General features: G+C 42.6%; 1 protein-coding gene across 1 annotated transcript in view; it reads right to left on the reverse strand.

Moving 5' to 3' along the window:
* LOC147733683 (CDC42 small effector protein 2-B-like) overlaps positions 1-14737 on the reverse strand; it is a 194431-nt gene that overhangs the window by 135296 nt on the left and 44398 nt on the right. The window contains exon 2 of the mRNA XM_086958255.1: positions 5445-5674. Coding sequence (XP_086814381.1) covers positions 5445-5498 — 54 coding nt within the window. The 5' untranslated portion in view covers positions 5499-5674. The remainder of the gene's footprint in view (positions 1-5444; positions 5675-14737) is intronic.

Genomic DNA, 14737 nt, shown 5'->3' on the forward strand with positions numbered 1-14737 from the left:
TGATCGAAAAGAAGGAAGCATCACCAATTGCCCTTAGGATTTCTTGGATCTTAGGCAATGGATGGCAATCCACCATGATGTTCTTGGTAAGTGATCTCAAGTCGGACCACTAACACAAATTTGCGTCCTTTTAGTTGGTCAAAAAATATAGCTGAAAACCTTTCAGAAGAAACAGATTGAATTATGCTATCCTAACACATTCCATCCTGTGGTGTTTTTAACTGGTCTTAACGCTAAGTGGAACAGGTCTAACTTTTTGCCTAACAGGAACTACATTATATTTGAGCTTTATGTCATGAACACCCCCTTTAACACAACCTATTCTATACTCAAATATGCTTTTATGCTTTCTAAGAATACCATTGATCTCACAAGTAAAATTACCTTCAGATAAATCAACTGAGGCAATAGGTATTTCGCCCAAAAAAGTGGCTGATTACTTCCCGGTTTGAGTATGAAAACCATTCTAGCCAGATACTTCCAGACATCTAAGTAGAAACCTTTCTCTGCAACATAAATTTTTGTAGGAATTTTGCATCCAAGAACACTTGAATGCGCAACAAAATTACCTAACATCACAATGTCTTCACACCAAATGCTTGTAGATGTGTATAATAGTAACGTATAGTTTACCTGCCAGTGTAGTTTTGCATCTTGAAAATTTTTCGGATTCACATGCTTTGCATTATTCCGCCATCTAGTGGTTGGGTCTGGAATTGTATTTGGTTTCCTTTTTTTATGTCGAGCCTCAATAGTGCTTGCGATGGGTTGTATGTGGTTTGTGGGGTCAGACTCCGCCTTTGCTTAGAATTGGCTTTTGTCTGGGTCATTAAAAAATGGTAGTGTGCAAATGGCTAACCTTTGCTGCATGTCCCACCTTTTCTCTGAAGTTAATGCCCATGGAGTATTGGCTAGGGAACGAGCAGCGACGCGCATGCTGCGGTTACCACCTCCTCCCAAGGTGGAAAAGACCAGCTGTTGTGCTCCGATCGGAGTTGCTGAGGAGGGAGTGTTTCAGAGGGATTCCCAGAGGCTGGCCCACCATGGTGAAAGCCATACAGCTTACCTCTCATCGACTTTGTTTACTATTGTCTGTTGACTTTGTATGCCCAGACCCTTCGAGCAAAACCCTCTCTGAAAATTCTGCAAAACTACACTAACAGGTAAGAAATTATAAGTTTTGCAGCGTGAATCTTTTCTGGATTCACATTTTGTGCATAGATTTTGTAAAGGTTTGTTAGTACTGTGGTCGCAGGGTTGAAGAGGAGCGTTGGTTTGTGAATAGATGTTGCAAGACCTTGGGTTGAACTTGTGCTTCCTTATTCATTTGGATGTCCACGCAGTAGTGCTTTGTGAACGTGTGCACTGAAGACCATGTTGCTGCCACTCAAATATCTTGAAGTGGTGTGTTGGCTAGAAAGGCAATAGTTGCCCCTTTCTTTTTTGCTGAATGAGCCCGTGGGGTCCTTTATAATTTTTCTCCTGCCAGTTTGTGGCACAATTGTATGGTTTGTGCCATCCATCTTGTAATTGTGTTCTTGGTTACTGGTTTCTCAAGCAAACGGTTTACAAATGGTACGAAGAGTTGTTTTGCATTTCTGGGTACTTTCGTTCTTTCAATGGAATACATCACTGCTCTTCTAGTGTCCAGTGTACAATGATGTTTCTGCCTGCGTCTTTGGATTTTAGAAGAAACTTGGTATCTGTATGGTTTGATTTATGAAAGGCTTTTAAGACTAAGCACACAGTTTTTAATTCCAGGGGGTTGATGTGTTGTATTGCATCCTGATCTGTCCACACTCACCTTACTGTGAGCTACCAATCCCATCTGGGAGGCATCTGTAGTTATGGTCACTGTTGGAGTTGGTTGTGTAAAAGGTCTCCCTTGTGATATGTTTGACTTGCTTCACCATAATATCTCCTCCTGTATCCTTTGCGTGACAACCACTAGATCTTCTCAACTACCTATTGCTTATGACCATTGTGCTAGAAGCCATTCGTTTCTTCAGTAAGACTGTTTGTTTTACGCCTGGGAACACCTTCCCCACAACTGCACTTTTCTTCGTCCCCAAGAACACCTTCTCCTGTTAAGCTCTGGGGAAGATTTCTCCCAGTGTATGGAGAAACCAAGCTGGTATGGTGTCTCCATTATTTCATGCATATGTTGTTGCGGGCTCTGTACGAGTTTGCCCCCTTTTTGTTTTAAAGCTTTATTTATCCAATTTTTCCATATAACAGCAGAATAAGCAGTACATTGCAGAGTATTGCATCAGCAGTATTTGAAAAGAAAAAAACATGCATAGCAAATCAAGTATTAAGGGCATACAGTTACAAATGTAAAGGGACAATATATTATTAGCGGAGCTCAGTGGCATTAGTCAAACACAATCAATAAAAAGACATTCAATGTTCGGAGTTAACGACTTATAAACATCCTGGGGAAAGACAAGATATCAGTGGCATGTAACAAAGGTAGATCGAACATATAGGCAACTGTTCCAAACCTCACGACTAGCCAACCCCCTCAGGAACAATACCGCTGGCCGTCTGTGTGTGAATCGGATTGTTGCTTGGCAATGTAATCCCTATATGGGCCCCAGATGTCCACTGGCTGGGACGAGTTAGGGGGCAGAGTGGAATATTCTTCCCAGTTTACATTACAGAAGGCTAAGCTTCTAAGCCACGCCTGCAGTGTGGGGGCTTTCCCACTGCCCCATAACAGAGAAACCTCCCTTTTAGCCAACAGGAGGCACAGTGCGTACGAGTTTGCACTTACTAGCCACTCGTCTAAGTATGGGTATAAATGGATTCCCTGCCTTCTTAGGTAAGCGGCCCCTTTGTGAATACCCTTGGTGCAGACTTTAAACCGAATGCTAGCATTTTGAATTGGTAGTGTGACTTGTTGATCACCAATCCTAAGAGTTTTATGTGCTTGTTGTTCATTGGGATGTGTAAATAGGCGTCCTTTAAGTCGATTGTAGCCATGTAGTCCCTTTTATGTAGCTGTGGTATCACCTCCTGCAGGGTTGACACATTGAACCGTTGAGTCTTTATAGATTTGTTGAGGAACCTCAGATCTAAGATAGGACTCAGTGTTCCGTCTATCTTTGGAATTAGGAAATATGTGGTGTAATTTTCCTTATTTCTCTGTGTGGCACTAGATCTATACCTCCTTCACCCAAAGGTCTTGTACTTCTTGGAGTAGCTGAGTAGTTTCTGGAATGTACTTCCCTCCTTGGGCCTCTGTTTGGAGGTGATTTGATTAGTTCTATGCAGTAACTGTACGGTATTATCCACTTGTTTGAAGAGATCTCTCTCTATTTGTGGGGGAAGTTTTTTAGCCTGCCTCCTACTGGTGTAGAATGTAGGAGGAACTGGTTCTTTGTGTGTGTCTTGTCATTTTGGGGCCCTCACCCTAATGTTTTTGGGGTGTGTATTGTGTTCAGAGTGCAATCATTTGGTTGTCTGTTGAGCAAATCATTTGAATTGGTGATGCGCCATTGGTTTGACGCACTTCTCTCGACCTTCCTGCCCATGAGATCGATTCTCTTGCTTTCCTCAAGTAGTGGTGGCCCAGTAGTACTTGGTACATTAGCCTTCTTCCTGGCCGTGGCTGCAATGATGGAGTCAGCAGTCAATGACTCCTTGATGGAATCAGGATACGTGGAGGGTTTGTATTTTTTCTCGCCTCTAGGCATGACTGCCTTACCTTTGGCAGGCTGTTTAAATGCTTCCTTTCTCTGATCTAGCACACTTGGCAGCATAGGAAGGAATTGGTTCCTTGATTCTGGCTACATTAGAGTTTCCAGCAAAAAGGATGACGGGGGTTTTTCTTTTCAGAGTTTTACTCCATAGGTATCTGATGCTTTTTTAATGACTTGGTTGTACAACCAATATCGTCTGGTGGAGAAGGCCTCAAAGGATAGGTGTCAACAGCTTCTTCACTGGAATCTTTGTCTAGGTCTTGCCATTGCAGCTCTTGGACCTGGGAGGTTTCTGATCCTATGTAAGTCTGTTCTTCTATGAAAAAGAATGCCTCTTCCTGTTCCTCTGAGATTCGGCAATCAAGGGACGCTCTAAACCTATTACGCTTTTCTCGATTGCCGTCGAAGTCTTCGGCGCTATCTTGAATTGTTTTAAGCTTTTGGCGAAATCCTTCTTTCGCTGTAAAATACTCCCCATTTTGACTTCGAGCCTTTTCCTCTTCTTCTCGATCTCGGACACGTGTCTTTCGGCAGAGAGACTTTCAGCCTTTCTTTTTGCAGTAGAAGGCCCCTATAAGGCTGGCGGTGGGCCATGCTTTTCGGATTTCGACCCCTCATTTCGACGTTGATGTTTCCTTTCCTTGATGAGCTCTCAACATCCTGGATCTTTCGAGGGTCTTTGCCATTATGGAGTCCTTGTCTAAGGATCCTACAGTATGTTTTTCTCGGGACGCAGCTGGAGACTTCAAGTGCTTTGACGCAGAGACTCCCTTCCAGACCCTGGAGTATGTTTTTCGAGACTGGTCTAGTTTCTTCTATGACAAAGGGTTGTGTCTCAAGACGGCATATGGTGTTTAAAAGGTAATTATGTGCCAGGTCTTAATGAGAGGAAACTTAAGGAACTATAAACATAATGGCGAGTGACTTCATTATAAAGTGCACATAAGGTGCCAACCACAAAGATTATTTAATATTGGTCAACAGATTTAGTTGAGTTCTTTGTAAGGAGGACAAAAAAACGAAAACGCCATGAAAGCAAAAGAGGGGTAAATTTTGGCCTGGTTGCTGTGTACCACCTTGGACAGACAACTGATCTGCTCAAAAAGAGTGGCTAATGGATAATGTATATGCAAATAATTAAATATTCAAAGAGTACTACAAGACATTATATTCGATCCCTCTGGACACAGATACAAATAGTGAGGACTCTTTTCTGCAATACATGACATTGCCCCTTTATTCAATTTAGAAGGGGGGAACTAGTTCCCAAATTGCTGCTAGGTACTAGGATGCAGCCCAAAGCAGTGTATAACCGTAGTCTACTCGCAGAGCATCAATAGCATTGAAGGGGCTTGCAACAATACAGGCGCTTTTAAAATCAAGTTTTGACCAACGGATTTGGATGGATGCTGGGGGATTTTATTGAATGGGAAACATTTATATTATTTGTCCTTCTCAAGGAACGCGTTATTAGTGCGGGACAATTTTTAGCACACATTGCATTGTTTAGGACCGGTAAGACAACCATTTAATCAACTAGGAGTTTCCCCGAGATTGTCCACACATCAAGCAGGATACTCCTTCTAAAACCTACTTCTCCCCAAGTTTCAATAAACTGGTAATACGTTTAAGGAAACACCAGATGCACAGTTCAAACTTCTTGAATCTGGATCACTGTACCAAAACCATAGTTTTACTACTAAACTTGCAAAGTGATAAATACAACAATAACTAACTTACCGGCTGTGGTTGTTCCCCAATGCAACAACTAAAACACACAAAGAACTCAGTCATTTTGCGACGGCAGGCCCAAAGAACCTGCTCCCTTTTCTTCTTAAATCTATTTATTTTTTTCTGTCTTGCTGCGGAGGGTGAACCACAAGCGCACACCGGAAGCCACGTGCACAGAAACAGCACCCACTGAAGCTAGTTTCTCAAGACACAGACTGATGTCGCAACTTCTCAAACGCCTGTTTGAAAGAAAAAGAAAGACTTGTTAGTATACAGGAAAAAAGCAGAGCATTCAGTTGCTTTCGCACACATACACAGGCACATTAGAATGAATAGAGCCACAAACATCCCTATTCTCACAACCAATGATTTCATTGCAATTGTAAACAAATTCACAGGCAATTGAGTTTTGAAATAACATTAAAGGAAACTGTGAAAAATAAAAAACTATGCATATGTAGTTTGCTGTGATGTTCCAAGTTAGGAAGGACTAGATTTAGTACCTTTACTATAACTGAAACAAACCCTTTCTTGAGATCTAGTATAGCACAAAAGGGGTTCAGATCTAAATGTATGTTGTTGACTGTACTATCCTGACTAAACATCCATAGACTTTCAATATCTTGCTAGGGCATGGCTAAAGGTCATTTTTTTCCGTTTTAATCTTATTATAATTTGTAATGGTTCACAATATGGAGTAATATTAAACACCATTTCATCGAATACTCATGACGCGTCAGTCCCCCTCCCCCTACATACAGCCCATCTCCATGTTGCCATTTCGCAGTGGTGCTCCGATGTAGCATCTCAGTAAATCAATTGTCGGCTCTGACTGCCTCTAGTGGCGAAAGATATAACTAATCCAAGGTTTCCAGATGTTGTCCCATTTCCTGGGACATCCTCGGACCTTATATTCAACCCTTTCGGCAATCATGCACCAGTCCATGTCCTTTTTCCATTGGTCCAGTTGTGGCACTTGTTCTGCACCCCATAACTTAGCAATGTTGCGTTTTGCGATGTACAGGCCAAGCGTTACCCACAGTTGGCTCATATGTGGTAGTTTGAACTCACTCCATAGGGTAAAGGTCATTCTTGACTAAACGATATGAAGTTGTCCCTCTTCTAAGCCCTTTTAACATCTCCTTGAATCTCCTCTCATCTCATGCTACTTCCAAGTGATCCACCGATTTGGCTGACCAGTTCAATATTTAGGGCAAGTATATAGACAACACACAGATCTTCCAGAAAATCTGAGGTTTGGGGCCGGGCATGAATGTCTCAGAGGAGATTTAAAAAAGTTGGATTTCCAACCATAACTAAGATTATAGACATATGCAGTTGGGAGAACTTATGGAGCCCAGTCTTATTAATTAATTAAATTGCTTTACTCCCATAAAAAATTTAGAACTTTGGGTTTAAGTTTTACTCCAACTTGTCCTTTGCCACTTAATTAAAGGCAGTATCAATATCTGCTTCTTTAAATTTGCAGATCTTTAGAGAATTTTTCACAACCCGACTCTTGAGATCCGCAGGTGGGCTACCAGTGCTGGGTTGCATCTATATTATGCAAATGCACTTTATTTAGAGCACTCCAAATTTCTTTTGAACCAATTTCAGTTCATCAAATGCTGGTATTAGTCTCATATGAGAGCTTGGAAATGTGACCCCCATGCTTAAACTGGTGCATAATCAGGTGGGGATTCTACATTGGCAGGCAGAGCCTTTCAGGTGCAAATGAATTGAGTATTGACCAGTGTCAATTCAGGATCCCTCAATTGGGAAAAACCACTGTTCTCATATTGCAGAGAAAGGAGTTTAAAAGACAATCTAGTACACACTACACTATACAACCCCTGCGGGAAGAAAACACAGTAACCAGATCATGGGGCCCACCAAAAGTCACAGGACACCACCAATGCTGAGACTGTAGCATATGCCACTTGACTGTAACCACAAAAACTTTGAACTTGGAAACTGACAAAATCTGGACTATACGAAAACACACAAACTGTAACTCCCAAAACGTCATCTATCTAATAACTTGTCCCTGTAATTTACGGTATGTAGGCATGACCACTCGCAAAGTCAAGACTCGCATTGTTGAGCACAGAAGCAACATACGCTGCAAGCGCAACATATCACCGATGACCAACCACTTTCTAGAAACAAACCATATTCCGAATGACATGGAGTAGGTTGTCATAGAACAACTAGATTGGAACAGCAACAACATCCAACAGAACCTGTTTGATAAGGAACAAAGATGGATCTATGGTTTGTCAACACACATCCAAGGATTAAACGATCAGATCCCGTGGAATTCACTCAATCACAGATAATACACTAATTATTACTTTGAACATTTAATTGGCCTGCACATTCCAGTACTCCATAGGGGTTGTCCATAGCTAGATTAGTTTTTACTCCTGTTATTAAGCCCACCCAACCATACAATGGCAAACAATGGCCCCAATACCTAGGGACTCTCCTCCACATTTGGGACCTAACAAGTGGTGTGGTGTGGCTCACTGGTTAGAGGCAGCAGACCCGGAAGCAGAAACCGGAAGCAGAGAGCGGCCCGGGACCAGGGTTCAAATCCCGACGTGGCAGAGTCGTGGACCAGGGTCAGCGGACTCGATAATTCTCGCCTCGGTGCCTACTCTAACCAGGGATCACACTCGGCAAATCTGGGCATTAGCTTGCCTAATCTCTACAACGGCCCCCCACATTCGCCGGGGATGCCTGGTTTCACCTTGGAGATACCCAGTAGGGATCATCTCACCGGGATAGCCAGGACGGGTTCCCCAGCGTTCTACAGCGCCACGACGCCTCAGGGCAGCAGTGCGCTTTACAAGACCACATACATTACATTACATTACAATATGATACCTACTGCAATCCTTGAACCTTCCATACCTATGGCCATTCGTGAATATACTTCTTCAACTACATCACATATGGCCACTATGTTTTTTAACACACCATGTGATAAATGGCACATGATAATGTATTAATTGCAATTTTCCATATTTTTTACGAGCAACATTCATCATTTTAATTATACCAAGTATATATAGCTCAGTAGTAGTTTTACATACACTGCGACATTCTAGACGGACTAATGCCCCACGCGAATCCGTCACATTCTGCTACCTACTAGGTTAGCAGTCTAGATCAAAACAACATCCCTGCGCTACACGTGCTGACGTGATGATGCGTCAACAACCCGGAAGTGTTCTCCCTTCCTCCTGCATCAAATAGTGCCCCGTAAGCGCACACGGAGCGCCAGCCTTTGCCCCGGGGAACCCATACTAGGTGTTTCGGCGAGACCCTATGGATTTCAAGTAAGGTCGTTCGGGAGTGCGACGGTCTTTTACCGCTGCACTCTCCATTTGTAGAGCCCTTCGTTAAAATCACTTCCTATACCCGCGAGTGCATCGGTATTTCACCACCACACCCCATAGTCAATCACAAAACTTATTCCAGTAATAATGCCGTTAACAATGTCGTCTATAATTCAAGAACATGACGGCGCTCTATCCCTTCCACCTACTACGTAACGATTTAAGAGCACATATTATTGCGTTAATATGTACCTCCTTTACAACTCACAACGTACTATCTTGGAATGTCGACTTTTTACCAACTACTCCTCTCTTACGGTTTCCCCTTATTTCTGTACAGAGTATGATCCACAGAGGCCAGCTTCTTTCGCCTACAACCCCGGGACAAGATTAGAAAGCTTAATCCTGGACAAATGTAATTATCAGGATCTATACAAGTGCTCATTTGCATGAAACATTTAAAAACACTTGGCAGAAACTATGTGATGCTAAATAAACGGTACCACTTGACACGTTTAGATTTACAGCAAAAACAGCATAGACTGATACTGTGTTACACTGCATGGACGTACATTGTCTTATGCACTAGTTAAAGATCACGTTCGTTGTTTTGTTTTTGTTTCAGTGCATGCCACAATGTGAGTATACACCATAGTCTGACAAATTGGCTAGTACCTAGAAGCTGGATATTATCACTGGTACTGCCGATATCCTGGTTATGAATGCGAAACGGTGGATATCACGTATGCATTACGGGCGATAAATAGTGCATCCTCAATGGGACCCATTAAAACACTGTTTTTTTATATGTATTTTTCCCTTACAGGTATTCTACATTTTGAGAAGGACGATATAACGATCAGTCCTCTACGCATGATACACACTCCTTAGCACGAGTGTAAAAAATGCTATTCACGTGGTAAAACTTTTGGCACTCACTAATTCACTTATATTCACCATTTTGGAGAGGTCCTGAAGAAAGCCCACTATTTTTTCCACTGGGCTGAAACATGTCGACCATCTGTTAATATATACAGTTACACATAGTATTCGGAGTATATTATCCACTCTCTAAAGATTTTAACCATACCCCAGAACTCCAAGAATAAAATACCAAGGCAGTATTCTGGAGGTATTTTTAATAGTAAATTCACTCACATAATCACATCACACAACCTCAAATACCCGCTCCACTGTAATCAGGTGTTGCAGCACAGCCAGGTAGCATTCGGCTACCTGGCTGGGACCCAATGATGAAGCATGACACCAACCAGGTTGGTGTGTTAGGGTTTTATTAACAAACATTTGAGGTGCCAGCATATCACAAACGTCAGACAGCTAATGCAACAGGCCGTCTTCTTTTGGTTATCAATATTTAGTTAGGGACACGGACGGTCATCTCACAGTCCTATCTCTCTACCTTTGCTTTTGAAGCATAGATTCAATCGACATAAAATGCAGCATCGTAGAATGCAGTGGAGTAGATTAGTGTTGTGCACGGTAGAGTGCAATGGTGCAGAGTAGAGTGGCATAGAGTGGTGCTGAGTAGAATGCAGTGGCATAGAGTGGTGTAGATTTAAGTGGAGCAGAGCACAGTGGCATTTAGTGTAATGGTTTAGAGTGAAGTGGCTTAGAGGGTAGTCGTTTATAGTGTAAATGAGTTACAAACCACAAAGTCAATGGTAAGCAACGGGTGGAATGTATTCCCAGGGAAGCTTTTTGAATGTTCCCAAGATGTCTTTAGCAAACTAGACTACTGGGCTGTCTGTTAGACTTCTACCTAAAAAGCTAAATTTTGCTTGCTACCCCGCCAACAGTAGGCAGGAAAGTCATGTAGTGGAAAAAAAATTAGAGACAGAAATATGCGATTATCTAGTTCTGAAACTACTTATTACTTAAAGATGTACAAGCATTCAGCAAATACAGTGGCATACAGAGATCAACAAAGATAAAGGGAATTATACTTGTAATTTATCTTTACTTTCAAATTCATGACCTTAAAGCAGTATTATTTTAACACCCGATGCTCTGTTTGTAGCAAGTTTAGAGTCCTGCCGATTGTGAGGATTCATTAGCTTAAAATGTCGATAGTTAATATAATTGCATATTTCCTGGTTTGCTTCTCCTTAAGCATTTTTAATGGCTAAACTTTGCTTCAAAGAAAGTCGCATTTATATGACCAGTTTTAGTTTGGAAAGTTTCTCCAATTCACTCGTCGCAAAAGGCAATAAACTAACCAGGCTTCTGTGCAAGTATGCAGTAAGTATAGGCAAGATGTGGCCTAATGGCTAGAGGGGTCAGCTTTATAACTGGGAACAAGATTTGAATCCCAGCCCCGGCTCACCATCCTATCATCCTGGGCAAATTACTTAATAATCAGCTCCTTAAAAAAAAAAACGACAATTTACAACTAATCTGGTTCATGTGTAAAGCGCTCTAATGCCCTCGGGCAAAGTACATGCTATACAAGAACTGTGTTAAAAAAATGTAAGTGTTCTTCTCTGATTTGTGCATCAGGTCCTTACATTTGAATTTCAGCCAGCACACAAAAAGGGCGGGGGCAAGGTGGGATTCCAATTCCATACTTGAAAACTAATATTTGGATAAACTAATGTTGTAAATTAAATTTCTTTGTGATAGACAAGCAAAATCCTTGAACGCAGATTTTGGAGCACACACCAATATTAACGAGCCCACATTATTAGAATACTAAAACCGGAGAACGACCTCAATTTTAACCCACACTCTGACCCACTCACTCTCTATTCCCCTTTGCTATACCTTGTGGGCCCTTAGCTACACCCTTCAAGTCCTCAGTCATGCTTTCAATCCAAATGAATATTCTATGCATCACAGGAGACATAAAACCACGATCTGTACAAGTGAAGGCGCAGTGCGAGGTGCACGCTGCATATTGGCGTCAATGCACTATGTAAGCCTTACCCGCACACCCTCAGCCATCACTCAGTCTGCACATCTTACACATAGCAAGCGTAAAGCCACAATCCACATATCCACATATCCACATATCCACATATCCACACACACACACACACACACACACACACACACACACACACACACAATATTAACAGCACTGCGTAGACCTTTCTATACATCCTCAGCCAACACTCAATCATAATATGCACTCATATCCTGCACATCGTACCTCTCACACAAATTCCTATCCCGGGGTACCCTCCACCAAGTTCTAAAAATCTCACTCAGCATGCTCACCTCCACACTATATATGATTAGTCGGGCTCTGCCCACCCTCAATCACATTCTGCACACATATGCCATTCTTACCTTTGCCGTGTGGAAGGCACAGAGTGAGCAGTTATTCATGTGGAGAGAGGACGGTGGGTTTAGAGAAGATGCATTCCCACCCACGTTGGGAAAGAGGGGAGTCATCTGAATAGGTGAAAACATGGAACAGGCTGGAGCTGTGCGGAAATGGGAGTCACAAAAAAAGTAGAACACGAAAAAACTAGCTTCTGCTTCACTGCTCCTGCTCAATGCATGAGGTCAGCTGGAGACTACAGTGCCTGCCGGTCTCCACATTTTGCCCTGTGCACATAAAGGATCTACAAAGATCACTGAACAGTAGAGACACACAAATGCAAAGGTCTGCTCTGACTTGGGACAGCAGTTGCGGTTATTACTAACAGAAAGATGCAGTAAATGAACATGAAGGAATATGTGCAGAGGTGGAGCAGGCATACAGGCCTGCCGATCAGAAATCTGAGGCTACAGGTGACTGCTGTCAATTTAAAATCCTGTAATACCACAACAATCCTCCTTGTCCACCACCAAACAGTGTCAGTCCGCCAATCTAGTCACAATCAGACAGCAGGAGGCCGTCAAATACTATTGCCTTTAAGGATGAAGAGCGACTGAAGGCAATCTGCAGCCAGGCCCAAAGTCGTGGGTACAGGATCCATACTGACACATTTTGGAAGACTTTTCTAACAGGAAGAGCGCAGTTCCTGTAGCTCTACCCAAAAAGTAGTCAGCCCTCATTGGACTTTGTTGACTTCTAGCCAGCAATCGTTTGGAAGATAGGGTATTTTTTTAGAGTTGGGTGGCTGTCGCAGGCATTCTAAATGTGGCGAAAGAGACATCTACTACATTTTGGAAGATATCCAGTTCTACCCAACATCTAGAAAAGGCCCTCAGTTTTCATTAGCAATTGATAATAAGGCATGTGTTCCAGAGTAAGTGAAGGATTGTGTTTTTGAAGACGTTTGTACAGAAGCAGAATGCAGGTGCGACATCAGAGGGGGGGAGACATTTAATACACCAAGAAAAGTGTGTCTATAATTTGCCAGTGTCCATTGGATGTAGTAATATTTATGGCATTGCAACAAACAAACAAATTGTTAAAATCCTAAGCATACCACAGTTTTATTAGTAAGACTTAACTTTTCAGGGTCACTGCAGGGCACAAAAGCCACGTTTTTAAAGACAAAATCTGAATCTGTTTGGAAGGTTACATATTTTTTTGAATTCATGCAAAACGGGTTGAGGCCTTCGCATGAAAGCAGAACCTGAATGAGTTCAAGTACCATAGATGCGCTGTGCTGCTTCCCACGCCAATAATCCCGTACATCAGCAGTTAGCCAAGGATGATTGGTATTGGTATTGGCATTTGTAAAGCGCGGCTGTCGCTCCGGAAGAAGCATCCTGGCGCTAACTGGACAGTGTGCAGAAAATTGAATTTAGGCAGGATTAGATGGTGTCCCGCACATACTCGTCAGATAGGCTGAAGATCCATGTTTTTAGTTGTTTCCTGAAGTGGCTTTCCTTGGTCAGGGATCTCAGATGTTGGGGCATAGAGTTCCATGCTTTGGAGGATAGGTGGGTAAGAGTTTTACCACCTTTAGTTTTTAGGTTGAAGTTAGCTAGTTTTAGAAGGTTATTGTTAGAGGATCTCAGAGTCCTCTGGGGGTTGTAGTGGGGATAGCGTCTGATTAGGTACTTGGGGCCAGTGTGCTTAAATGTCCGAAAAGCAATAATTAGGATCTTGAAGAGGATCCTTTTGTGCAAGGGCAGCCAGTGGAGGGTTCTTAGAGCGGTGGAGGCAGAAGATCTTCTGAGGAGTTTAAGCACCAGCCTGGCAGCCGAATGTTGAACACTCTGCAGTTTTTTGAGTATGGCTTTTTTCACACCTGCCAGTAGACCATTACAGTAATCTATGCGCGAAAGAATTAGCGCCACAGTTACCGCCTTTCTGGCTTCTATTGGTAGGAAGTAAAAAAAAATTTTTGAGGGATTTAATGATTCCGAAGCAGCTTCCTGCCACTTTCCTGACATGCTGTCGAAGGATAGGTCAGTATCGAAAGTGACTCCGAGGTTTCTTGCAGTTGCGACGGTCTGGGGGGTGGGGGGGCTGTGGAATCCTCTGGCCACCAGAGATGAGGACAGAAGTTGACGTTTTTCCCCATGGGGAGGATCTCTGTCTTACCTGTGAGATGGTTAGTTTCCATCCACATGAAGACATCTTTCAGGCAGCTTGTTAGATTTTGTTCGGCAGTCGTAGAGTTCTCCTCTAGTGGGACTATGAGTTGGGTATCGTCGGCATACGATGTAACAGTGATGCCGAATGATTCGATCAGGGAGATAAGGGGTACGAGGTAAACGTTAAAAAGCAAGGGGCTTAGAATGGAGCCTTGTGGGACTCCTGATCAAATCTTTTTCTCTACAGAGCCGAAAGGTCCTAGTTTGATGGATTGGGATCTTTCAGTTAGGAAAGATGTTATCCAGTCCAATGCCAGGTCGGAGATGCCAATATCCCTAAGTCTGTCCAGAAGTATAAGACGGGAGATGGTGTTGAACGCTGCTGTGAGGTCCAACAAGATTAATACCGCGTTTTTTCTTTGATCTTGGAGAAGTTTTATGGAGTCAGTCAATTCAATCAAGGCTGTTTCAGTTGAGTGCTGGGGGCGGAAGCCTGAT

Source organism: Lissotriton vulgaris, chromosome 2_1, assembly GCF_964263255.1.
Source record: "Lissotriton vulgaris chromosome 2_1, aLisVul1.2, whole genome shotgun sequence".
In the NCBI taxonomy this organism is placed as follows: Eukaryota; Metazoa; Chordata; class Amphibia; order Caudata; family Salamandridae; genus Lissotriton; species Lissotriton vulgaris.